Raw genomic sequence first — 24,299 nt, forward strand, 5'->3', positions numbered from 1 at the left:
TGTTTAATTTTACCTGCGCTGTGGTTAGTCTGCATGAGTCTATGGCATTAAGACATCTATGTCTTAATCTAAGTCTATCATGGCATTCATCACATCTTGGTTTTTTGTACTGCAGCACTTGACTTATTTTTCTGGCTTGGAATTTGTAGAGGTTTGAGGCTGTAGGTGACCTTCCTTAACAGCAACCAGGAGTATTTGGATGCAGGGTTCTGCTGCACATAGTCCACCCTTAAAATTTCTTTATTTTGTAGATTTAAATTCATAACAAACTGAATGACCGGGCATTAATTTTGTGTCAATAGTGTTTTAAATCTCTAGTATAGGGTATATGATATGACATCCTTCAGTTACTTCTTTGTAACACAATATGCTCATGCAGTTCCTTTCACAGGAGCAGGAGCCAGTGCTGTGCATACTTTTCAGGATTCTCTTTTATTTACCTGCAGTACTAATACATACTAACTTAGCACTAAACTAGGCAGTCGTGGTGTTTTTGTGTTTGAGACCTACATAGTGGCTTACTACTTCCCTAGCGTTTTGAGGAAGCTGTGAATGGGAGAAATGAAAGTTGTAAAAAACGTACGGGTTTTTTTTTTTTCCTCTGTCCTTTCCTTTTGAAGGTTATTTTCACATCCAATATTAGAATTCAATTTTTTTTTCTTAAAGAAGAAAGATCAGCAATCCATTCCCGTCCCCCAAGAGGGAGGCAGGAGGGAGTAGCCAATATCAGTTAAATGTTCTTTTGACAAGATTTAGGATGCGTAATATTGATGAATGCAAAAAAATGCATCAAGCTGCTCATGTGTGCATACTTGGGAACCAGGGAGTGTTTTGGTAGGGAAAGTACTCGTATTACAGGCTACTACTAGGGTCATGTATGCTGAATATATGTAACTCACATCAGGACTTGTCTTAAGAGAAAGTAATTATTTTACTACATCTTAAGATAGTGATCTTTATATACTGATATCTGATTGCTTTTCAGGCAAAGGAGCTTAATTCTTTAAGCTTCATGTAATTGTTTTTAAAAACACGCTAAAATCTTCTGTATAGCACTGAATGTATTTTACATTCGAGTTTTTAAATCCCTGAAAACATGTTTTGGTAAGGGAAATGCTGACAGCTCTTATGTGTGTCAGCCCCGGTGGCACCACTGTAATTCCTGTTTAACCCACCTCGTTACCGCTGTTTCCCGAACTTGAATGATGTTGCTGACATTGTTGTTGCACTGCGGTGTCTGTAAATGTCTGCAGCTGTATATTCCCATGCAAATTTTAGTGTACCCTTTGTATAATTTGTATCATCTGGGAAGGCTAATCATTTTAGATTGAAGGATGAGAGTAATAAGTTTGTTTTGGTTTTTTTTTGTCTTAAATTTACTACTTCTTTTTGTTGGCTTTTTTTTTTTTTTAAATACCACCGCAATGGTACTGTGCGAAGAAGCATTTCTGATTACTTTTTTAGTTAGACATAAGCTGACAAGTGACTCTCTAAAATTAGTCTTACAGCGTAACAGTACAGTGGCAAATGCCTTCAGGATGGTTAAGATCCGCTGGTTGGGGACATCTTTGCGATGACGCCTGCCTTGGCTGTCTGGAAGGCTGAGGCTCTAAGCAGGAGCCGGCTGGTGCCATTCCTCCTGCCTGCACCGCCTGGAAGGTTCTCTCTGCCTGACCTTATCAGCCGGCGCAGGCAGTGCCGGGAGGGGCCGAAGGCAGCAGCGATGTGGGGAATGTTGTCTCTGTATACAGTGCCGGGGTCGAGGACGGTTATCGGGGGTCAGGCTGGGCATTTGTGTGCATCCCAATATAAGCTATGTTTTTCACATTAAAAGCATAAAGAGCAACTTCTTGTTGGCGGTTCTCTTGCTAAGGGTGCAGAGGAGTATCCTAGATGCCTTTGAATGATGTAGTTGAACCAAGAAGGTTTAGAAACACCTTGGAGAACTGCTTCGTATTCAAGGGGGGTACTGCAGTTCGAGCGTGAAAACATCGGAGGTAGACTGCATCATTCTGCAGCATCGATGACTTTTGAGTTCAGAGCTCCCCAGTGACTGCTGATCGCGCTCTGGCAGAGCACAGACTTGCTGACGTCAGCTGCAGGAAAGAACAGTCTATTATTGCTAGACCAAAGCACTTCTTTTACAATTGACTAGCTCGACTTACTGTAGTTATAAAAGGAGCCTTTCTTTTAACGAATTCCAGCAAAAAGATGAGCCAGATTGCATGACTTGTGTGGTGAGAGGCAAACCAGCTATGAGGCTAAATTACAGGAGGTCTCATATTTGGTTTTTAAAAATGTAAAAGTAATTTACATAATTTAGTTATTTGCATAATTTAATAATTTAAATAATTTAAAGTGATCTAAAATCACTTGGGCTGTGGAGGTTATTTCTAATACTGAAATACAAGTTGACGGCAAAAGACTGTACAGTGTTCCAAAGATTAACTAGGATTTCATTTTCTCCTGGTAATGCCCGTAACCAGAATCAGCAGAGAGACAGGCTACAGTGGTGCAGTACATTTAGACTAACTGCAACTTTGTTATTCCTGAACACAAGTGAGTTTAAAAGAAGCATTGTCAGAATTGAAACACAGTGTGACAGCACAGGAAAAGAAGTTTTTAGCAATAACTTGCTCTCCTGGAGGGAAAAGGCTGTTTGAAACAGGGCTTGAAAAAACAACTGCTTTCTTGGGAAAACAGGTCTGTAGTTAAGCTCAAGTTATGTTCAGGGTTTTGATCTTTTAATACTCAGATACAATAATCAAGTGGAGCCTTTGGTACCACTGCCAGGTGAAACCTGGACTTCATTTATATAATACAGTCTACACAGACTGGTGGGTTGTGGTTTTTTTTTCCTTGCCCTCTTTTGACAGTAATGAGTGAAATGCCCAGGCCTGGAAGAAAAAGCAAAGCTGAATTTTCTTTCCTTCCTTAAACTGCCGCAATGCAGTTGGGGCTCAGAGTTCACGGGAATAACAACTGCTGCTGAAATGGCTGTCCTCTTGCAGGGTGGGACTGTTGGAAGAGAGCTCGGGAATGTGTGAATTCGCCCCCATATGTTGCTTTCTGTCAGATGGTCCCTTTACAAGTGCTTGGAAACCAAACAGAAAACATGGCCATATAGATCACTTTCCAACCTGTGGAGTTTTTCATACAATTATGCAAGATACTTGTCTAATTAAAGCATGCAGCTAACTAATGACTAAATAACAATTTAATATTTAACAACGTATTTTAAGAGATTGCCTGTGTCTTTTAGTATGCAGTGGTAGATTGGGTTTCTTCCCTATCTTTGATAGGATTGATGAGAAGTACATTTAGCTTGATGCTTACAGAATTTATAATAAAATTAAGTGAGCTATACATGTAAACACTTGTACATCAAGACATTAATTGCATAATTGTTCAAGCACAGAATGTTTGTTGCAACAGCTTCTTGATATGCAGAGTGAGTTGTCAAATAAGTGGGTAAATATCCAAACTCTGATGACAATAATGATACTGCTTTTTTAATATGTGTTACAGTTCTGTTCTAATGCACAGATTTCTTACTGAAAATCAAATTGCTTTTTGAAAGTTTAGGAAATGAGAATTAAAAGTTATCCCAACTTTAATAGAAAGATAAAGCAGAACAGTAGTCAGTTCTTTGCTGTCTGTGGTAACAATAACAGGTTTTAGTATATAAAGTAGTGTACAAGGATTTTCAGTCCAAGCAGTCAGAGCAAGATCACTAGTTATACCAAATGCTCCTTGACTTACTTGTCTACGGTCAGATCTATGAAGCACTGTGAGCCTCTGTATTGGCTTTTGAAAGGTGATATAGGGAGTGGCAGCGTGGGTTTGTAACTTTTTTTAGTTGTCTGAGAGAACAGAGAGGAGATGCATCACACACAGAGATGTGTGTGTATATATATGTATGTATAATAAATATAGATATATGTGGACCAGTTAGCTGTTGTTTAAAGAACAGTAATATTCTTACTTTAGTTTATCTATATTGAGTATTTTAAAGAAAATGTTTCCAGATTTTATATGTTGTACAAGAAACATTTTATGTCTATATATCTACATATATATGTGCACAGAAGCACATTTTTAACATTTGTATTAGACACTTGCATGCTACAGGTCGAGATGACATGGCCTTTATGTGACTGCAGCCATATTTTTCCAAAACAAGTAGATGTTAAATGTCTTTGTAAATATTCCTTTCCCATTATTTTCTGCTAGAAGTATGCTTTTATTTATTTATATGTATAATATTTGTATTTTATATGCATACCTGCACACACAGAGTAAGACTGTAAATAAACCACATGCGAGTTTAAAAAAGCAGGCTTTTCTTTCATGCATCTCTTCCTACCCTACCATTGTTTTACAATACAAACAAAATGTATTTTTTTTGGCTTTCAGAAAATGGATCCAAGTGGTGTAAAAGTGTTGGAAACAGCAGAAGATATCCAAGAAAGGCGTCAACAAGTTTTGGACCGTTACCACAGGTTCAAGGAACTATCTTCTCTAAGGCGCCAAAAACTTGAAGATTCCTATCGATTCCAGTTTTTCCAGCGTGATGCAGATGAGCTTGAAAAATGGATCCAAGAGAAACTGCAGATAGCATCTGATGAAAATTACAAAGACCCAAGCAATTTACAGGCAAGTCCTACTGCCATTTTATGTTTCCTGTACTATTAATTTTAGGGCTTACCAGGTCAACTGGGATAGACAGAACAAATGCATAAATGTAACTTGATCTGAGAGTGGTGAAGAAAGATGGATGCAAATACCCGCGGCCTTGCAAAGTGTTCTTCAAAAGCCTGGTTTCTTTGCTGATATAATTGGAATATTTCTAATAATGGATTAGATGCTAAATCAGCATAGAAAAAGTTACTCAATGTAATGTAGTGTAAACCCAGCTTTGTTTAATCCTAGCATTTGTTGGACGCCTTGGCTCTGTAAATAAACGTGAATTAACTCTTAGTGTTTCCACAAAAAAAGATACTTGTAGAAAATAAACTTCTGTGGGTGGAACTAGCTGATGGGTTCTCAGATATTTGAACACTCGGGTGTACAAGAGCAAACACAGTAATGAAATAACTAAAATTGGGATGTTTGAATCCACCCGTGAAACATATGATACAGCTGTGATTTCAACTGTGCTATTTTATTGTTTGTTTGTCGGTACTGAATATGCATAAAATACACTAAAAATCTTGATGCTGGGAAATGTGGAGGAGGGCTGTGCACCAAATCTTAGTCACGTTCTTTGATGTTTTACTTGTAGGGGAAGCTGCAGAAGCACCAAGCCTTTGAAGCTGAAGTGCAGGCCAATTCAGGGGCTATCATTAAACTGGATGAAACTGGAAATCAGATGATTAATGAAGGCCATTTTGCATCTGAAACCATAAGAGTGAGTTTTAAAACTTTTTTTTTGCCTCTTACAGGCTCTTCCTTAAACACTTTGTACAGATTGCACAGATAACTCTATATTCTAAAACACTTTTTAAAATTCTACAGGTATTTGATTAGTGAAATCACAAGAGAATTTGTATTTGTAAAGTTTATGGATATTTTTCTCTTTCATGAGCACCCAGCTCATATCTTTTCTTGGATCCAGTTCTGAGGTGTGAACTATCTGCCGGTGGAGTCCAGGAGCTTGGACTGGAAAATCATCAGTAATTAAAAGATGTCACAAGGCAAATGATTATTTATACTTGTGGTTCTTCCCAAAATGGCACAATATCAAGAAGCAGCAAATTCACAAGGCCTGGTGTCGGGGATGTTGACCACTCATTTTTTGCTTATATATAACATTTTAATTTTCTGCAATAATAATTATAAGTAACACAAGCAACCATACCAGTAAACTTCAGACATCTGAGTTCTGTGTGCTCTGGCTCAGATCAGGTCTCTAGCGATCTTTACTTTCTGGTTAAGTTGTAGTGGCCGTACGTTCGAATCTCTTTGAATTTGCGTTCCACGGCTTTTTCTGTGAGCCCCAAATACAGTGCTCTGTCTGCTCTGTTTATCTGGCAGCAAACATCTCTTAGGACAGCTGCTTCCTCAATAACAAGCAGTAAGCTTTCTCCAGATCCTTTTCTGAGATCTACTGTTGTTTTTTTTCCTTTCTCTCTACATCTCCCAACCTATGTAATGCAATGACAAATGTATTTTTAAAATCTTTGCTGCTGCACTAGATAGGTTTACATTTGACAGTATTTAAGTGATTATCAATGTTTTTAAAAGTCTGAGCAAACTGTAAATTTTACGTAATGACTTGATAGTTGTCTTTTACTCCTTCTCATATGTATTCTCATTTTTCTCTGATTATGTTAGTGTTTTCTCTCTTACTCCCACACACATGTGCACACACATAATATGCACATAACCCACCAGTAAACACTTATTTTTGTTCTACATACCAGCTTCTTCTCTAGGACTCCTTTTGTTAAATCTGCTGTTTCTGGGCCTCACTTGTTTCAGTGCTGGTTATGGCTGCATTTTTCTTTAATGCAAAGAAGTTGTTTAAAGCTTTTTCCTTTATAAAATTTGGATGTGAGTTGTTACAACTTTTCAAAAGGAGAACTCTTGTGATGTTTTTGTAGTGATTATCAAACTTAACTGGTATGTTCATTATTTCATTGTAACTAAGAAAAGATGATGACTAAGAAAAGCAGAATTTTTTTTATACATTATATAATAACAAAAACCTAAGGTAATGATTATTTTAGAAATCTCGTTGTGATTGTATAATCTTTACCGCACATAGGAAAAAAAAAATGCTTTGCAGTTGGGTGATCTTAAGTAATACTGTGTCTTAGCTGCTCAGTATAAGTTGTTATTTGTGTTCTGTTTGGAGTGGTAATTTGCCTTTTAATGGTTCAGTCTTTCACGCCATACCGGACTGCACAGCGCCCAATAGTAACGGCTACCCAAGTTGGGTTCCACATACGAGTAGGTGAAACTTTTGGCTGTGCACTGCAACTTCTTTTTGCAATGTCTTCTTTCTTCCTTGGTTGACAATTTGCGCTATCCTTTTGGGCAGTGCTGGGAAATAGAGTAGTGTGAGCTCTTTCCTCACTTGAAACCTACCTAACTGAACTGTCTAAATGGATTAAATGGGTATCCACCCATGCTAGATGTTCAAAAGCTTCTCTAGCGTGTCTTTCAAGTTTCAGATCTCCATGAGCAAAGCGTTATAGATGATGGGTGGAGCAGATACTTTCCTGTTTTGCAAGTTGTGTGCCTGTGTGGGAGTGTGGTTTTTCTTTTAGTTGTCTACAAAATTTGTGGTTGCTCCCAACAGTTTTGAAAGGCAGAGTGCAGCCAGAGAGAGACTCAGTATTAAAACTCATAATTGCTCCTAGTATTTCAGTATTATGTTACTTGACTATGTTGGCTAAATATATTAACTGATTAGTGCTAAGAGAAATGGTTAAAATACTGTAAAGTGGCGCAAGTTTAACTTGAAACAAAATGTGTTTGTTGTCTTAAATAAAAATAAATCCCAAAATGAAGACAAGATTCACTTATTGGGAGTTGACTTCCATGTAAAAGACGGAACATTTGAAGAGGACAGCAGCAAATTTTTGGTCTGACTTGACACTAGCATAGAATTTAAATCAAATTTTATATCAAAATGTTTACCTCATAGTTATGTAAACATAACTATTTTATAGCTTCATTAATTAATAACAAGTGTGTAAATACTCACTTCAGTAATTTCTAATTTTGTGTTGTTACATCACTTTACATCATTTGAAAACTAGTAACTGGAGATGAAATTGTTATGAGGTTTGTCCACCCTTTCTCTAAAGTAAGGTTTAGGATGTACAATTTTGGGAAAAAAAAAATCTGTTAAGGTCAGGAAGGGAATAAATCTAATCTTCTCTGATACAGGTTTTTAATAACAACATCCTATTGTTCTAGACTCGGCTGCAGGAGCTGCACCGACTATGGGAATTGCTGTTGGAAAAGATGAGAGAGAAGGGAGTCAAATTGTTGCAAGCACAGAAGCTGGTGCAATACTTACGGGAATGTGAAGATGTCTTGGACTGGATCAATGACAAGGTATGTTATTACCTGCCTTTACTGTGTTCTTGATGGGAAATTTGATGTGTGTGCATGGAAATTTTCCATCAACGTATAGTTGCTGGAGTTCGGGTAGTCACAGAGAGCTTTTAAAGGCACCTATACATTTTATTTAGGTTATTCATATTGTATAAGCAGTAGGTATGCAAACTACTATTCCTTCTTTTGCAGCCACAAAAAAAAGGTACTAGACTAAGGGAGGAAGCCTGCATGTTGGAGAGCATAGTTAAACATAATCAATTCTTTCTTTGCTTTGAGGAGACCTTTGTATTTCTCATACTAATCAAATTCAAGTTTCCTGTAAAGGAAATCTACAACATGTAAAAGCAGATGTTTTTTATAAATGTTCTAAATTATCTGTTTATAGAAAGTAGCCAGCCTAACCAGCAAGCAATGTGTACATAATTACTTAATGATTGGAATATCTTTAGATATACGTTGTAAGGACGTTAGCTGCAGGAGAACTGTTGGCTCTTGATTCTTTGAACTCTGAGGAAACAAACCACAAACCACACTATCAAGAAAAAAAGCCACAAAATGATCATATAGGTTTTCTTAATGATGGCTTGCTATTTTGTGTTGCTGTGGGTTCAAACTGTAAACCCTGCATAACTGTTACTGAATATGACGGTGCACTTTTCATAACGAAATCTTGCATCAGAGGCCTACAGCAAATGCCCATAAACAATCTAAAAATGTAAATGAATTCTAGTCACTGTGTGTACTCCGAAATAGCATGGGCAATTATTTTGTAGTTTTAAAAGTATGGTTTTTCTGTGCATATTTTCTTTCAGTAATTTAGGTTGTTCTAATAGTGATCGTTGTGCACAGAACAGAAAACTTATGATAGAAGAATTGGTTATATTCAATAACTTGAAAAATTAATAAGAGCAAGCAAGATGAAAAAATAATACCCTTAGTGATCTTGCATGTTTTCTGCAATAATGGCGGGGAGTGGAGTTTAATGGAGGAAAATCTGTAGTTTTAAATCTGACTTTAAACACAGTGATTGTAACTGTCTTTGACCTATTCAAAATTAGGACAGTTTGCTTCCTGATTTTTAGTAGTGATTTCCCATAGGGTATACCGAAATTTACTTTTTTTTCTCGATGTGCTAGGAAGCAATAGTGACCTCAGAAGAGCTTGGGCAGGACTTAGAGCATGTTGAGGTTTTGCAGAAGAAGTTTGAAGAGTTCCAGACAGACCTTGCAGCTCATGAGGAAAGAGTAAATGAAGTGAACCAATTTGCTGGCAAACTTATCCAGGTAAACATTCATGTGTGTTGAAAATCTCTCTTTGCAAGTCCAGTATAACACAGCAAGCTTTTGTCTGCAACTCCCTCTTTTTCCCCCCTGGTTTGGTAGCAGATCTTTAAGGTTTACTCTACATGTGCCTAGATACTTGGCTATCTTAATCTTAAATGGTCATCGTTTGAGTCACTTGTTCTGCTGCTGAACAGCTTGAGTAACTGCCCCAGCTGAGAACGTTCCTGAAAATGTGGAGAGTAGTGATTAGTAAGAGAAACTGTCATATTTGGGATTAAATGTATTTCCCTTGGACAAACAGGATTAATATCTCTTCTCTTCTGGTATGTCATCTGGGGCTTGATCAAGGATGGAGGCAGGGCAGGAAGTATTGCATTCCAGGGAAAAAAGATGCTGTTTACAGCCCTGTTCCCATTGACTAATTAGTACATAGGGAAGCTTAAACTACAACAAGAGTATTGAGTGTTTACGCACTGAGGTTTCAGGGAAGCTATTGAATTGAGTGATCATCTGGAAAGTACAGTAATTATAAACTGATCTCTTGGAAAAACAGTGATGTTTCAAGGTTTTGTCAATGGATGTAAAACCACAGAACATATGAAAATAGCGGGGTTTTTTTGCTCGCTAGGAACAACACCCTGAAGAGGAACTGATAAAGTCCAAACAGGATGAAGTAAATGCAAGCTGGCAGCGTCTTAAGGGGCTTGCCCTTCAGAGGCAAGGAAAACTCTTTGGGGCAGCTGAAGTTCAGCGCTTCAACAGGTATGATCTTGGCTGGATCTGCTGAAGTGATGTAATATTTGTGTGGATGTTTAATGATGCATTCAGCTGCATACAGTGGTATGAGAAGAGCTACTGTCATCTGTTATGTTTTTGCTTTACTCTTCCTCATGACTTGTTGAATGAGGACCTTGTTGTTCTAGAATTACCTTAGAATAGTCATTCTGATTTAGCTTTTCAACACTTGGCAGTTTTGTTCATTCCTGCTAGTGGCAGTTTTGCTTCCCTTTCCTCTGAGGGCTTTTTTCCTCAATTCTGTCCTAGATGAGCCCTAAAAGGAGTATTGTTTGGTTCTCAGATGGATGTCAGTCCAATTGTTCTGGGGGTCTTTGGGTAGTGTCTTCCTATCCTCATCTCCATCTACAGCATTTTGAGATCTGCTGTAATTAAGTTGGAGAAGGGTCCAGAGTGGGAAATGGACCTACTAGGTGATGGTGCTCAGTGGTGCTGTAATTCCTTGTTTGCATCTGGTGACACCATCTGAAGAATGGCCTGCCAATACGCTTCAAAGATTTTTGAGATTTAAAAAAATAAGTCTAATTTTTTAGGTTTTGCTGGTTTGGGGTTTTTTTTTGTTGTTTTTTTAAAAGGATGATTGTAGTTGGATGCAGTGTCTATATACATGGGTTTGTATGCCAGTATGTCTGGCATACATACAGGAAAACATCCTGCTTTCTTCCTTTTTCCATACAAGATAGACAGCTTTCAATTTGTGCTTTGTTTTGAAGGGATGTGGATGAAACAATCAGCTGGATTAAGGAGAAAGGGCAGTTGATGGCCTCGGACGATTTTGGCAGAGATTTAGCCAGTGTGCAGGCTTTATTGCGTAAGCATGAAGGCCTGGAAAGAGATCTTGCAGCTCTGGAAGATAAGGTACCCATACGAGATGCATTTTACCTACAATTTAAACGAGGTAACCTGCTTGTAAAAGGCTAGAAGCTTACTGACTGTTTGTGACTGGGTTTAGGTTAAGGCCCTTTGTGCAGAAGCTGACCGTTTGCAGCAGTCTCACCCAATAAATGCTTCTCAAATTCAAGTGAAACGGGAGGAGCTGATTGCCAACTGGGAACAGATCCGAACTCTGGCAGCAGAGAGGCATGCTCGCCTTAATGATTCCTACAGGTAGGAATACTATCATGCTGAAATGACCTTTCTTCCTTATTCAAGTTTGACAGAGGGTTTTTGGGAGAAGAAGAAAGGGATGCTGTTTCCAAAATTTTCTGGTGTTTTCAGAAACAGTCTTGTTCACCAAATTATATTTTACAATAACTTCTTGTAGTAAAAGAAATATTTATATGATTAATAAATACTTACAGCTTTTGGTCATTCTCTGGATGTGGATTAATTATGAAAATAGACACCTTGATGTTTTAGGACATTTGCTTTTTTTCCCATCTGAGTTGATATCTGCATTTTGAAGTACATTATCTGACTATATTTTAGTTTTGGAGGGTTCTTTTAATACACATATTACAAATCTGTTCACTATGGAGTCCTTACGATTCTCTGTGAAGACTGAAGTATGGTATATTGCTTGGTGTCTTGTCCTAGATTAAATGAAGTACCTGTTTCTGTGATAGTTGCTTTGTTGCTGTGGGATTTGTCTTCATCCAATCTTGTTTCTATACTAGCCTGGTTGTCTGTGAAACATAATCTGTTAGATCACTATTGAGAAGCCATACTAAAAAGAAACTTATCCTAATATGGTGGTTAGTTTACATCCTTCCTGGTTTTGTTTTTCTGCTGTTTGTTCCTTCCCATGATGCAAGATTTATGGTGGTGGAGACCCACACAAGTAATCATTTTTCCTTTGCCTTCCCTGTCATAATCTCTTCAGATCAATTAACAGCAAATTTAAAAGGGAAACAGAAACTGATCACTTCTGCTGATAAGCGTTAAGCACATGCCAAAGGCAATAACTGTAAAAGTATGCTGAAAGGAACCTGTGAATTTGCTTGTTGTTTTAAGGCTCAGGCATGTGCAGTTGAAACTTTCTGTCAGTTCCCCCCGCCACACACACTGTGTTACGGTTGTGACAGAAGCAGTCCCGTGGGCTATCTTGAAACACTCTGCTTCAGACCTGTCTTTTGATTTCTGTTGTCTTCAACGTACAGGCTTGTAGTTAGGAATATTCCTTTTACTTTCAATATAAGTTATATGCAAAACATGTCTTTGAAAAATTGATTTTGAACCTAGCATTTCCTAACTTTAAAAGGCTTCTTTTTTTGATTGAGAGCATATTTAGGTATTTAATACCCTGATTGCATTTTGGTATTGTCTTGTTTTGTTTCTGTCTGAGGAACAGCTTTTATGTTTGTAACCCTTTTTTTGGGGTAAGGATGGAGAAACTATGCAAACAAATTATTCCCAACCATTTTTCCCTTTGGCTTTCCGAAGGCTGCAGCGCTTTCTTGCGGACTTCCGAGACCTCACCAGCTGGGTGACTGAGATGAAGGCTCTGATAAATGCTGATGAACTTGCCAATGACGTGGCTGGAGCAGAAGCCCTTCTAGATAGACATCAGGAACATAAGGTATACAGGTTATACAGCCAAGTCCAGTCAGCAACCCTCAACAACTGATTTGTATGTCTAACACAGCCTCTGAGTCAGAACTGCTGATGTTGTATCGCTAGAATCCTTTGGTCATGCAGCTAACACAGTACTAGATTGCTGTCCTGATTTAATATTTTTGCTTTGTTTCTTGATAGTAGATATACGGTAATAAATAAGTATTTAAGAATGCTTGTGATAATATTTCATAAAAAATAATTAGGCCTGACAGCAGTCAGTTGGACTGACTTTTAGTTCTCCGTCATGAGGAGTTGTTATAAGTCAGCAGAAAGAGTGCAGCTTAAAACCAACCTTTAGTTTCACTTTAACATATGAATTTATACTTACCGTATCTGCATTGTAAGGTAATACATTTAATTCTCGTTTTCATGTTAAGTGTAATGTATTTAAAGATAGTTGAATGTTTATCATTCACATGTCCAGACTGTTGTCTCTGTGTTATTTTCAATAGCAGTTTTCATACTCTGACACTCTATTCTAAAATAAATTTTGGTAACGGCTTATTCACGTCCCCTTTCATAGGGAGAAATTGATGCCCATGAAGATAGCTTCAAATCTGCTGACGAGTCTGGCCAGGCTTTGCTTGCTGCTGGGCACTATGCTTCTGATGAAGTTAAAGAAAAGGTAAGTTGAGAGCAAGAGCTGCTAGAAGAATTTTTATCTCTTTCTTCTGTGTCCCTTAATTTTAAAAGTTCATTTCTTGATAAGATCGTAAGCTGCAAAGTATCATCCCTCTAGGTTACAGGGCTTTTTTCATGTATTTAAGTAATGTGTGCTTTTCATTCTCAAATTGACTGCTTCTGCCTATCTATTAGTAGGAACTCTTAGGACTGTAAGTACTATCTGTTAGGAACTATTAGTATGTTTCCTCCAAAAGAAAAATGGGTTATCTGTTTATCTAAGTTTAGGCTTGCTATCAGAAGTGTCAGTAAATATGTAGTATTTCTAAATTTTTGGTTTTCAAACTAATGGGACCTCTCATGAAGTCTGCATGTTGAAACATTGGTCAGACAGTTCAAGTGCCATAAGTGAGAATGGGCCAAAGAGATTTCAGAGGCTGAGAGCGCAGGATGGTTTGCTGAAGAGCTTCTCTTATGAATAGGTCTGCAGTCAAAAAGAGCAGTTGTCCGTTAAATGTCTCTGTGTATATCTGTAAGATATCTTTTAATTTGGAAAAGGGGAGTTTTCTGACTGAAGTCAGAAGGTTGTAGCCACTACTCAAGCTTGATAAGCTGAGAAAAGGCTTGCCCTATATGAGGATGATGATGTCAGTAACAGGAGAATGATTCTTTACACAGGAGGTCATTTTCAGTTCAGTGTTAACCACTTTTTTAGAGTCACAACTTGATTTTACATTGAGATGGAAATGAACCAGACTGTTAAATAAAATTGTTATATATTCCTCTTCCCAATCCATTAGCTGACCATCCTCTCAGGTGAAAGATCTGCCTTGCTAGCGCTATGGGAGCTTCGCAGACAACAGTACGAACAGTGCATGGACCTGCAGCTTTTCTACAGAGATACTGAACAAGTGGACAACTGGATGAGCAAACAAGAAGTGAGTGCATATCTTTGAACTCTCCAGATATGGTTGATTTTCATTTCAGGCTAGTCTTCTGTAGACTTAAGCAATTGGTATTTACTAGTGGCTGCCACTAAGTGTGCACTAGTGAGCAGGGTGCTGTGTAGAGTTATTTATCTGACTGCCCAAGCTGCTACAATGACTGTTTCCATCTAATGCTGAAACGATTAGTTGTGACACGTTGGCTTGAGATTGCTTTTATGTGTGTTAACTCTTGTAAAAATGCTGTTTGAATAAGAAGCTAAAAAGAATTATTCAGAACCTTTGACTGTTAGAGGCATACAGGGAACACCATCCCAGTATATCATGCTTTACTTTTCAATAATATCATACAATAGGAAACATCACTGACCATGCTTGAGTTGACTTAGAGCAGCTGAGCACAGAAACATAAAAATGTGTTTGTTTCCTTACTTTAGGCGTTTCTGCTGAATGAAGACCTTGGTGATTCTCTGGATAGTGTGGAGGCTCTTCTAAAGAAGCATGAAGACTTTGAGAAATCCCTAAGTGCCCAAGAGGAGAAAATCACAGTAAGACATTTACATTAGGTGATCATTAAATGGGCAAGAAATAAAACAAGTGAATTTGACTGGGGAGGAGACGCTGCTGGAGGATGACAGAGAAGGATAGGGTTTGCTCTGCAGAATGATCCACTGTTATGTGGGATGTAGTATCTCTAAATTATATGTATTGTCTCTAAAATGGAAAATAGTAGAAAAGATAGGATAGGGCTTGATTGCTGCCTCAGAGAGCTGAGTAACCCAGTGCTTGCATATCATGCCAGCACACGTGTGGATGAAGATTTGTCAAAAATCTGCACCCTTCCACGTGTAAGATGATGGTACAGATAAAAAAGGGTGTAGCAATAGCTGTCTTAATGGCTTTCTGTTAGTTTTACTGTGATAAACTTTTGAGAATTAATCTACTAAGTAAACTCGCACAAACAATTTCTATTACACCAAGTAAACGGAAACCTGTTTTCTCTTTAGGCATTAGATGAGTTTGCTACTAAATTGATTCAGAATAACCATTATGCCATGGATGATGTTGCTACACGCAGAGATGCTGTAAGTATCTAAAATAGATTTGGACTGTAGACTTTAAATCGTTTTCTGCTTTATTATTTTAAATGGTATGACTGCAATATAGGATAAGTCAGCGGAGCTCTCCCAAAAGTACGGATACACAGTGGTGGTTCTTACAAGCTTGAAGAGTTTAAAAACCTTTACTTTTTTTCAGCTGCTGAGCCGACGAAATGCCCTTCATGAAAGAGCTATGTACCGCCGTGCTCAACTGGCAGATTCTTTCCATCTGCAGCAGTTTTTCCGAGACTCTGATGAGCTAAAGAGTTGGGTTAATGAAAAAATGAAAACTGCAACAGATGAGGCGTACAAGGTAAACACAAAGACGAATGTTAGAGTAATTTTAAGGCAATACCAGACTTAATGTAATCAGTCTAATGATGTGAAGCGGTGTCAGCCAAGATGTTGCTGATAGTAGGCACTATTAATGGCAACAGGAGGAATTGTAACTTCTCCCTCACTGCAAGGGGGATTTTCCCATCATACTGTAATCATGCTTATTCAATAGCTTAAGTGTTCTGATTTAAGGCATATTTTTGGCACCAAATCCTCTGGTGACATCTTGGCATGTATATGAATGTAGTCTAATTTAGAAATTCTTCAGAGACCTATAGATACTAATTTTGGATTGAAAGGTTCTTTTTCTTTCTTCCATCTGTAGGATCCATCAAACTTGCAAGGTAAAGTTCAGAAACATCAGGCTTTTGAAGCAGAGCTTTCTGCTAATCAGAGTCGTATTGATGCACTGGAGAAAGCTGGCCAGAAGTTGATTGATGTCAATCACTATGCATCTGATGAAGTGGCAGCTCGCATGAATGAAGTTATCAGCTTATGGAAAAAACTTCTGGAGGCCACTGAGCTCAAAGGTACGACTTGCTCAGAAGAATATGGGCAATTCTTTTTCTAGAGAGCTTAGCTGGGAGAAGACAGGAAGTGAGTTAAATGAAGTGGAAAACTTAAGTCATCTTTTCCTCTTTTTCTCTTGCCACTCTGTCTCGGTCAGGTATAAAACTGCGTGAAGCCAATCAACAGCAGCAGTTTAATCGCAATGTGGAAGACATTGAGCTGTGGCTGTATGAAGTAGAAGGACACTTGGCTTCTGATGATTATGGAAAAGATCTTACTAATGTTCAGAATCTTCAGAAGAAGCATGCCCTGCTAGAGGCAGATGTTGCTGCCCATCAGGTAAGGGAAATAATTTTTCTTCCTGCCCTTTTAGATTTGCCCACTCAAAAGTATTCACTCCAGAGACCTTAGCAGGTCTGTATTTTCATAATTTTTGTAGCTTTGGGCTTTACAGTTTATTTATCAGAAGTAATTTTGAGCTGAAACATAAATTGCATGTCTCTGAGAACAGTATCTTCATGACTTTGACAGAAGAAAGCTTTTTGAAAAGGTAAAATGATTCCATACTGTGACCTGCTGACAGCACAGCATTGTTTTGTGCTGTGAATACCACCTTAAAAAGATATGCTGGGCTTTGCATAGGAAATTATTCCCCCTTAGACTCTCCATTTGCAAACAGCTTATTCTTGTTCAGTTTGTTTTCATATAGCTCTAAGAAATGAGAGGGGAGGGAGAACAGATCAGTTTTTAAATGTAGAACTTCACAGCAAATGGTTCCTTTGTTTGCAAATGCTCTTTAGGGGAATTAAATCCACAGCAAGAAAATCAACCAAATCTGGATTCCCACAACTGGAATTATCAGTTGTTAACAATTGAAAAATGGTTCGTCTAGAGTAGCACATCTGTAAAGTTAATGTAATTTCAAGAATCTTTTGTTTATTTTATGAAATTGACAGATTAAAAACAATTACATTTACATAATGTGTTGAATATTATCCAGGATATAATTATTACCAAAATTATTGCACTGGCAGTGTGCAGCTGAGGTTCTCTTCTTCTGTCACAATATAACTAGTTAAAACCTGAAAATGTTTTCAGTCACTGCAGCCATCTTACAGAAATTCTGACATAATGCTATTGCTGAATTAATTTTAGGATCGTATAGATGGCATTACCATCCAGGCATGCCAGTTCCAAGATGCTGGGCACTTTGATGCTGACAATATCAAGAAGAAACAAGAAGCTTTAGTAGCTCGTTATGAAGCTCTGAAGGACCCTATGGTAGCTCGCAAGCAGAAACTTGCAGATTCTCTTCGCCTGCAGCAGCTTTTCCGTGACATTGAGGATGAAGAGACCTGGATTAGGGAAAAAGAACCTATTGCAGCTTCAACAAACAGAGGTTGGTCCATCCCGATATCTCCAGGATTTAGATGTCAGAATTACTCTGTTATAACTTGTCTCTTTATGGAACATTCCCTGGAAATTTCTGAAATGTTTGTTGTAATTAACATTGCCTGGAGTTACATATTTGCCATCACCCACGGTTCTTCAACTTTTAATTACTTCTGCGATTCCAATGGGTAACTTAGTTTTCATAGTGCTCTGTCTTCATTGTGATAGTACTTATTCTGCAAGTTTGTCTAGCACTGGTTGCAGCTTCCTTGAAATTTTTGTTTAGTCTGATGACTCTGAATTAGCTGATTAACTATTTTATACCTTTCAGGCAAGGACTTAATTGGTGTCCAAAATCTGCTAAAGAAGCACCAGGCTTTGCAGGCAGAAATTGCAGGCCATGAGCCTCGCATTAAAGCAGTCACACAGAAGGAAATGCTATGGTGGAAGAGGGTATGTCTCAATGTTTTTTAATTATTTCTCTTTCAGAAATCCAAAAGTCTTTGTGCTGGACTTTGTCCTCTGGCCCTGTACAATTAAGAATTACTGCCTGTTTTTATCCAAGCAATAGACAGGTACCTGCTAGCAGGATGAAATTCTGGTCATTCTTTCACCTGAAAATAAAAACAGATTCCTTGATGGGAACCTGTCACGATTTTCGCAGATCACCATCTGGTCTTGACAAACACATAAGAGCCCTGTATTCAGCAGCTTTGTGCCTATGATATTTTGTCTCCATTTTTAAATCTATTAAAGGCTTGTATCTGAGATACACGATCATGATGTGAGAGATGATCCTCCACAAAGACAGTAAGAGTCACTCTTGCTTTTAAATAAGTATGTATCTTTATTTCTGACTGGGTGTTCTTAACACCAGAATACTAAAAAAAAATTTCCCTGATTTCAGGATTCAGAGTGCATGTCTGAAATAAAATTTGTCTGTTGCCAAAACTCTGCCACTGGAAAGAGATGACCTCTTCTGTTTCATCATTGAGAAGAAATGTTATGATGTGGCTTGTTTTGTTCTTAACCATTCAAATATTCCTAGTACAGTTTGATTGACAGGTACAGTGTTTTCCAGTCTGTGGCAAAAGGACAAGCTGAGTTGTACTTTCATTATTCTAGTCAGAATAGGCTACATAGGTTTAAACGGGTCTAATTTCTGTGACTTTCAGGAAGTACAAGTAATCTTTTAGTGTATGTTATTTATGTCTCCTTAAGTCCTTCAGTTCCCTCTCTTTCTGTTACGTAGGACATTTTGCAGCTGAGGATGTGAAAATCAAATTGAATGAGCTAAACCAAAAATGGGACTCTCTGAAAGCTAAAGCATCTCAGCGCCGACAAGACCTAGAGGATTCCCTGCAAGCTCAGCAGTACTTTGCTGATGCTAATGAGGCAGAATCCTGGATGAGGGAAAAGGAGCCCATTGTAGGCAGTACAGACTATGGAAAAGATGAAGACTCCGCTGAGGTATTTGAGATTGTTTGAATCGGTTTTGCATAAACACAGCAAGGATTTGTTCAGTGGTAAAAAAAAAAGGAGCTCTGCTAATTTCAAGATTCTTAAGAAAAAAAGCAGAAGATTCTTGCATCAAGCTGAATTTTGGCTCAGGGTCAAAAGGTGACAGTTTTTCCTGTGTCTTATTGCACATGAAATTTTGCTCTTCAGTATATTAAACCAATTGTGAGGAAACTTTACATTTGTATTCACTTTTTAATAGGGTTTTTGTAAAGTATAATGAGACTAATATCAGCACATTCCTCATTTAATGTTGCATTTCAGTGCGAGTCTGATTTTCAGCAGTTCATTGGTCTGGAAGTAATTTTTTGTCTAGGATTATTTTACTAGTATCATTCTGCGGCCAAACACCATGTCCCAGGCACTGCTGACTGACATTTCATCAAAATGAAGTGCAGTTTATAGGTATACTTTCAAACTTGACACTACTTCCAGAGTGATACATGGTATTCCTGGTCACAACAAAAGAATGTTTCTGAGATAAGGTAGAGGAAAAGCACCAGAAGCATTTGGGCTACTATCTAGCCTGTGAATAAATAGAAGTAGTTATGAGAGTCACAAGACTGGCAGCTCTGAAAAACCCACATTCCCTGTGTATGGAGCCAAAGTATAATATTTTAAGCAGACTAGTATTTGTAAAATGGCTAGGTGTACATGTTGTTTTTTATCTTTCGCTTTCAGGCTCTTCTGAAGAAACATGAAGCTTTGATGTCTGATCTTTCCGCTTACGGCAGTAGCATACAGGCGTTAAGGGAACAGGCCCAGTCATGCAGGGTAAGGAAAGATGCTAATCATGTTGCTAAAATTCTTGGGTCAGCAGAAGGTAAAGACAAAGCTTAATACAGTTGTTGTTTTTGAGAACTTATTGCAGACTGTACTTGATTTTCTCAAAAAAATTTTAGTGGTCTGTTTTTATAATCATAACAGGCAGCTATGTTGCAGTGGAAGAAAGCAGTACAATGTGCTGGTTTTCAAAGTTTGAGCCCAGACAGCACCTAAAATAAGTCTATCTGCCTTACATATATTTCAACAAGAATCGTTTTAAGGCACTACAGTAGCTTTACTAAGGCTGAAGTATTTTTTAGGACAACTACATTGATTGTAATAAACATGGAACAACTCATTTTTCTTGTGCTCCTTCTTTGTTAGCAACAAGTTGCTCCCACGGATGATGAAACTGGAAAAGAGCTTGTTCTGGCACTCTATGATTACCAAGAGAAGAGTCCCCGGGAGGTGACTATGAAAAAGGGAGATATCCTCACCTTACTCAACAGCACCAACAAGGTACGCTCTTGCCTTTTGGTTTGCTGAGCTGCTTGGCTCGCTTGCTTTTATGTCTTCTGCGGAGCTTTGCCTTTTTTTTTTTTTTTTTTTTTTTTTTTAAATAAGAGCATTCAAAGAAGTTAAAGAATTTGCACGTTTAATCCATGTTCCCATTCAGCACTTTAGCATACCTCTTCAGCTCACTCTCATGACTCCTCTATGGCTGCCAACTTTTCTAAGTCAGATAAACAACATACGCTATAGGGCATGTGTCTGTGAGAAAACTATTTCCCTACTGTTGAGGAATTTTTGACCAAACACAAAGGGAGACATGGAAGTAAGACCTAGATGTCTTCAAGAGACAGTTTGTTTGAAATGATCTCCATAAAAAGAGCAAACTGTTGTGAGCATCACTGGTTTTCTTGTGTTACTAGAAGCCTCTAATTTGCAGCTTTCAGTTGCTCAGCATACTTTATGCTTGGTGCTTGCCTCACAGTGGTTGCTTTTTTTTTTTTTTTTTTTTTCCTTTCCAGGACTGGTGGAAGGTTGAAGTTAATGACCGTCAGGGATTTGTACCAGCTGCCTATGTGAAAAAATTAGATCCTGCCCAGTCTGCATCCCGAGAGAATCTCCTGGAAGAGCAAGGCAGCATAGCATTGCGACAGGAGCAAATTGACAACCAGTAAGATCTGACTGATGAGATATGACAGCCATCCAGCATTTGCTGGCTTGGCCTTTGCCTCACATATGCCAGAAGTTTAGGTTGATGTCTCTTACACTAGGGAGTAATTATTTGGAGCAAAACAAGGGGCTCCTTTACCAGGGGCACCATATTCAGTTGTTTTATTCTTATTCTAGATTTTCTTGTTGCTTTTCCCATTTTTAACTGTAAAACTCATGACACTAGAGCTCAACTTGCTGTCTGACTTCAGTATTTTATGTGTTCCTTTTGTTGTTGTACCTAACAACTTAAACTTGTTTGTGAGTTATATCTGTCCTAAGCAGCTCTTGTATTTGTAGTTGTCAGTGCTTAATGTGTGATCTGTTTTGAAAAGCTTTCTTAAAATTTGTTTACATAAAGTACAGTACCCTCCCTATATAGGGCTGCCTCTGGAGGGGACCTCCTTAGGAGCTGTAACTACTTTGGTGCTAGCTCATTACTTTTTTTTCCTGAAATGTGGTGCTATTGTTTGTTGCCATGACATAGGCTAAAATGTGCCCCCCCTCTTTTTTTCTTTTTTCTTTTTTCTTTTCTTTTAAAAGAGGCACATGCCATTGCAAACAGAGAAAACTGCATGGCTGCTTGGTAATGACCTCCTAAAGCACATGGTAGTTGTAGATTAGTTCAGGCAAGGGCTGTGGGTGATAGCTGTGAGCTACTGGCTCATCTTATCAAGCCACTTGGAAGTCAAAGCTGAAAGTTTTATGCATACTCCCATCTGTTTGCACAGCTATGCTGTCATTCTACATGAGAATTTCTTCCCACTCAGTTGTTTTGAGTCACCAGTTATTAGTGACATACAATAATTAGTAGCTTTAGCTCTAGAATTTAAAAAAAAAAAAAACAAACCAACAAGCAACCACCCAGAAAACAAAACAAAATAATAAAAAGCTTGTACCAGTGAGAAGAAAGGATGCTGGAAAATTGTGACGCATTGTTCAGGATTTTAATAATGTGTAACTTTCTCTATGGGTTTGCAAGCTGCTTTTAAGAACTAGAACAGGGGTGCCTTATTTTAGAGCCACAGAAAGGGGACCACCCTTTAGTTTACAATCACATGGCACAACGATCAGGAAATGAGGAGACCTTATAGAGAGAGTTCAACTGTACTGCTGAGGTTTCCTATGTGAATTGTACTCCTGGTCTGATTTGCTTTGTTTGCTTCTGGGTGACATCTAATTTTCTCCATTTAAATGTGAACTCTTAACCATCTCCTACCACAGACGACCCATGGATGGAGCTGCTGCTTTCATTATTTTTGTTAATCTGACTAATTTTTTGCATGCATTTGCTGTGCTCCCTCTGTCTGTGCAGGACTCTCATAACTAAGGAAGTCGGCAGTGTATCTCTGCGTATGAAACAGGTCGAAGAACTGTGAGTAGGATTAGCCCTTTCTAAACCATGCTGTGTCCATACTGTCACTGTTCATTCTCCCTCTGTTTGTTTCTTTCTTTGGGAAAGCTGCTCCAAAGAGACATGAAGGAAGCAATTTCTGCAATGTGAATTATTTCAGTTTAGATGAGTGTCGTAGTGTGTGTTTCGTGTTCTTTATAGCCAGCCAGCCAGCTGCTTATCTTGTTGGCCACCTCTGCGCTGCTAAATTGGTTGATGATGTTATTTTCCATTATGCTGATTTTGCTTACCAAATGAGGCTTTAGTGATATCTAGACTGTTTTTTTTAAAAAGCATCTCTTGCATTTCCTGAGATGCAGATAGAAATATTAGTTTGTTTATATAAATATGTATATCAAGTATTACGTCACATATGAATGTCTTAGAGTTTGGGAAGGGTGGGATTATCATAGTTTATCATATAAAGTAACATTCATGCTGGGTAGTCAAAAAGCATTAGTTTATTTATATAGGATGATTGTTTTTTATTATAACATTAACTTAATTTTCAAACTTGCGTTCATGTCTCCTGGAAAAAATACCAAGTTTGCATTATAGTCTTGGAAGTTGCTGGGAAATCCAAAGCAATAGTGTTCATTGGCTGTGCCTGACTGTCTTTTCGTAGAGAACATATTTCTTGAGAATCAAAAGTGAAAGTATTATGTTAATCTCTGAAGTGTTGCAAAGCCACTTTGAGGTAAGGTCTGCTTCTAAAGGAATTTTGCCCCAGATCCTCTATGAGCTTCACAAGTATTTAATACCTACAATTGTATGCTGAGGCAAACATCTGCAGTTGGGGCAGGCTTCAAAACAGTGTTTTCCTCAAGTCAGGGTAGAATGTTTCTATACAAACCTAATATGAAAGATTCTTAGTTCCTTTCTATCCAGTCTTAAACCAGGATAGACAGGAAACCACAAAGTCTCTGCTTCCATGGAAAGACAGAGTTGATTATCAGTTTGTTGTATAGACATTACAGCCCCGAGTATCGAGGATTTTCTTCAACAGACTTTGTTATCTCTGAGTTATTGGTTAGGAAAATGCTACATCATTGAACTCTTCAAGCTGGGAGGTGTAATTGCTCAGTGTTTGCCTGTGTGCTCCGAGGTGGGAAATGAAAACATTGTAAGGCTGCCCTTTCCCCATTTGAGGCCCCTACAGGTATCTCAGCAGTGTCTTATATTAGTTGATTTAATAACATCAAAATGGATATCTTCATGGCTTAATAATGAGAATCAGTTGCTGCTGTTGATCACTGTAGTAGACCAATGTGCAATCTGATTCAGGATATAAAAAACCCCATCCAGATGCAGCTAGAATAGCTCATCTTCTGGAAGACTTAGAATAGGGTAACAGTAAGAATGGGTGTTAAGAGTGTGGCTTTTCTGAATGCAGGTTATTTAAAAACAGGCATTATGCATTGCTAAAGAGATCTGTAATTCAGTATCGATGACTGTAAAACTTCTGTTGGCTTTTTTCAGCAATATCTTGGGAAAGGTCTTGTAGGATCGTCTGTGTCTAGTTGGGCACCAGGAATCAAATAGGAGACATCAGTTTTCTTGTGGTTTTAAATAAATGGCTGGTCTTTTGAGGTTTATTTGCCTGTTCAAACCAATGTAAACATTTTAGAGGTTTTACTTTGCATTTATTCTAACGTAGATGAGGATTAATTTCACTGATTTTGTTGGGAATTCCACAGATACAAAAACAGTGTATGTGAAATGAGTTTCATGGATTTCCCAGTTGAATATAGTTGTATTATCAAAGAAACAACACCTTTTTTTAAATATTCAGCAG

The 24,299-nt window shown here is 38.0% G+C and overlaps 1 protein-coding gene across 1 annotated transcript in view; it reads left to right on the plus strand.

The window, feature by feature from the left end:
- SPTAN1 (spectrin alpha, non-erythrocytic 1) overlaps window positions 1–24,299 on the plus strand; it is a 53,137-nt gene that overhangs the window by 4,299 nt on the left and 24,539 nt on the right. Inside the window, 23 exon segments of the mRNA XM_050907819.1 lie at window positions 4,417–4,656; window positions 5,285–5,410; window positions 7,930–8,070; window positions 9,210–9,356; window positions 9,985–10,118; window positions 10,865–11,009; window positions 11,104–11,258; window positions 12,534–12,669; window positions 13,231–13,332; window positions 14,129–14,266; window positions 14,710–14,820; window positions 15,280–15,357; window positions 15,530–15,685; window positions 16,034–16,238; window positions 16,376–16,557; window positions 17,374–17,617; window positions 17,942–18,037; window positions 18,040–18,063; window positions 18,863–19,080; window positions 19,810–19,902; window positions 20,278–20,412; window positions 20,925–21,073; window positions 22,427–22,486. Of these exon segments, the coding sequence (XP_050763776.1) occupies window positions 4,420–4,656; window positions 5,285–5,410; window positions 7,930–8,070; window positions 9,210–9,356; window positions 9,985–10,118; window positions 10,865–11,009; window positions 11,104–11,258; window positions 12,534–12,669; window positions 13,231–13,332; window positions 14,129–14,266; window positions 14,710–14,820; window positions 15,280–15,357; window positions 15,530–15,685; window positions 16,034–16,238; window positions 16,376–16,557; window positions 17,374–17,617; window positions 17,942–18,037; window positions 18,040–18,063; window positions 18,863–19,080; window positions 19,810–19,902; window positions 20,278–20,412; window positions 20,925–21,073; window positions 22,427–22,486 (3,212 nt within the window). The 5' untranslated portion in view covers window positions 4,417–4,419.

This window comes from Gymnogyps californianus, chromosome 18, assembly GCF_018139145.2.
Source record: "Gymnogyps californianus isolate 813 chromosome 18, ASM1813914v2, whole genome shotgun sequence".
NCBI lineage: Eukaryota > Metazoa > Chordata > Aves > Accipitriformes > Cathartidae > Gymnogyps > Gymnogyps californianus.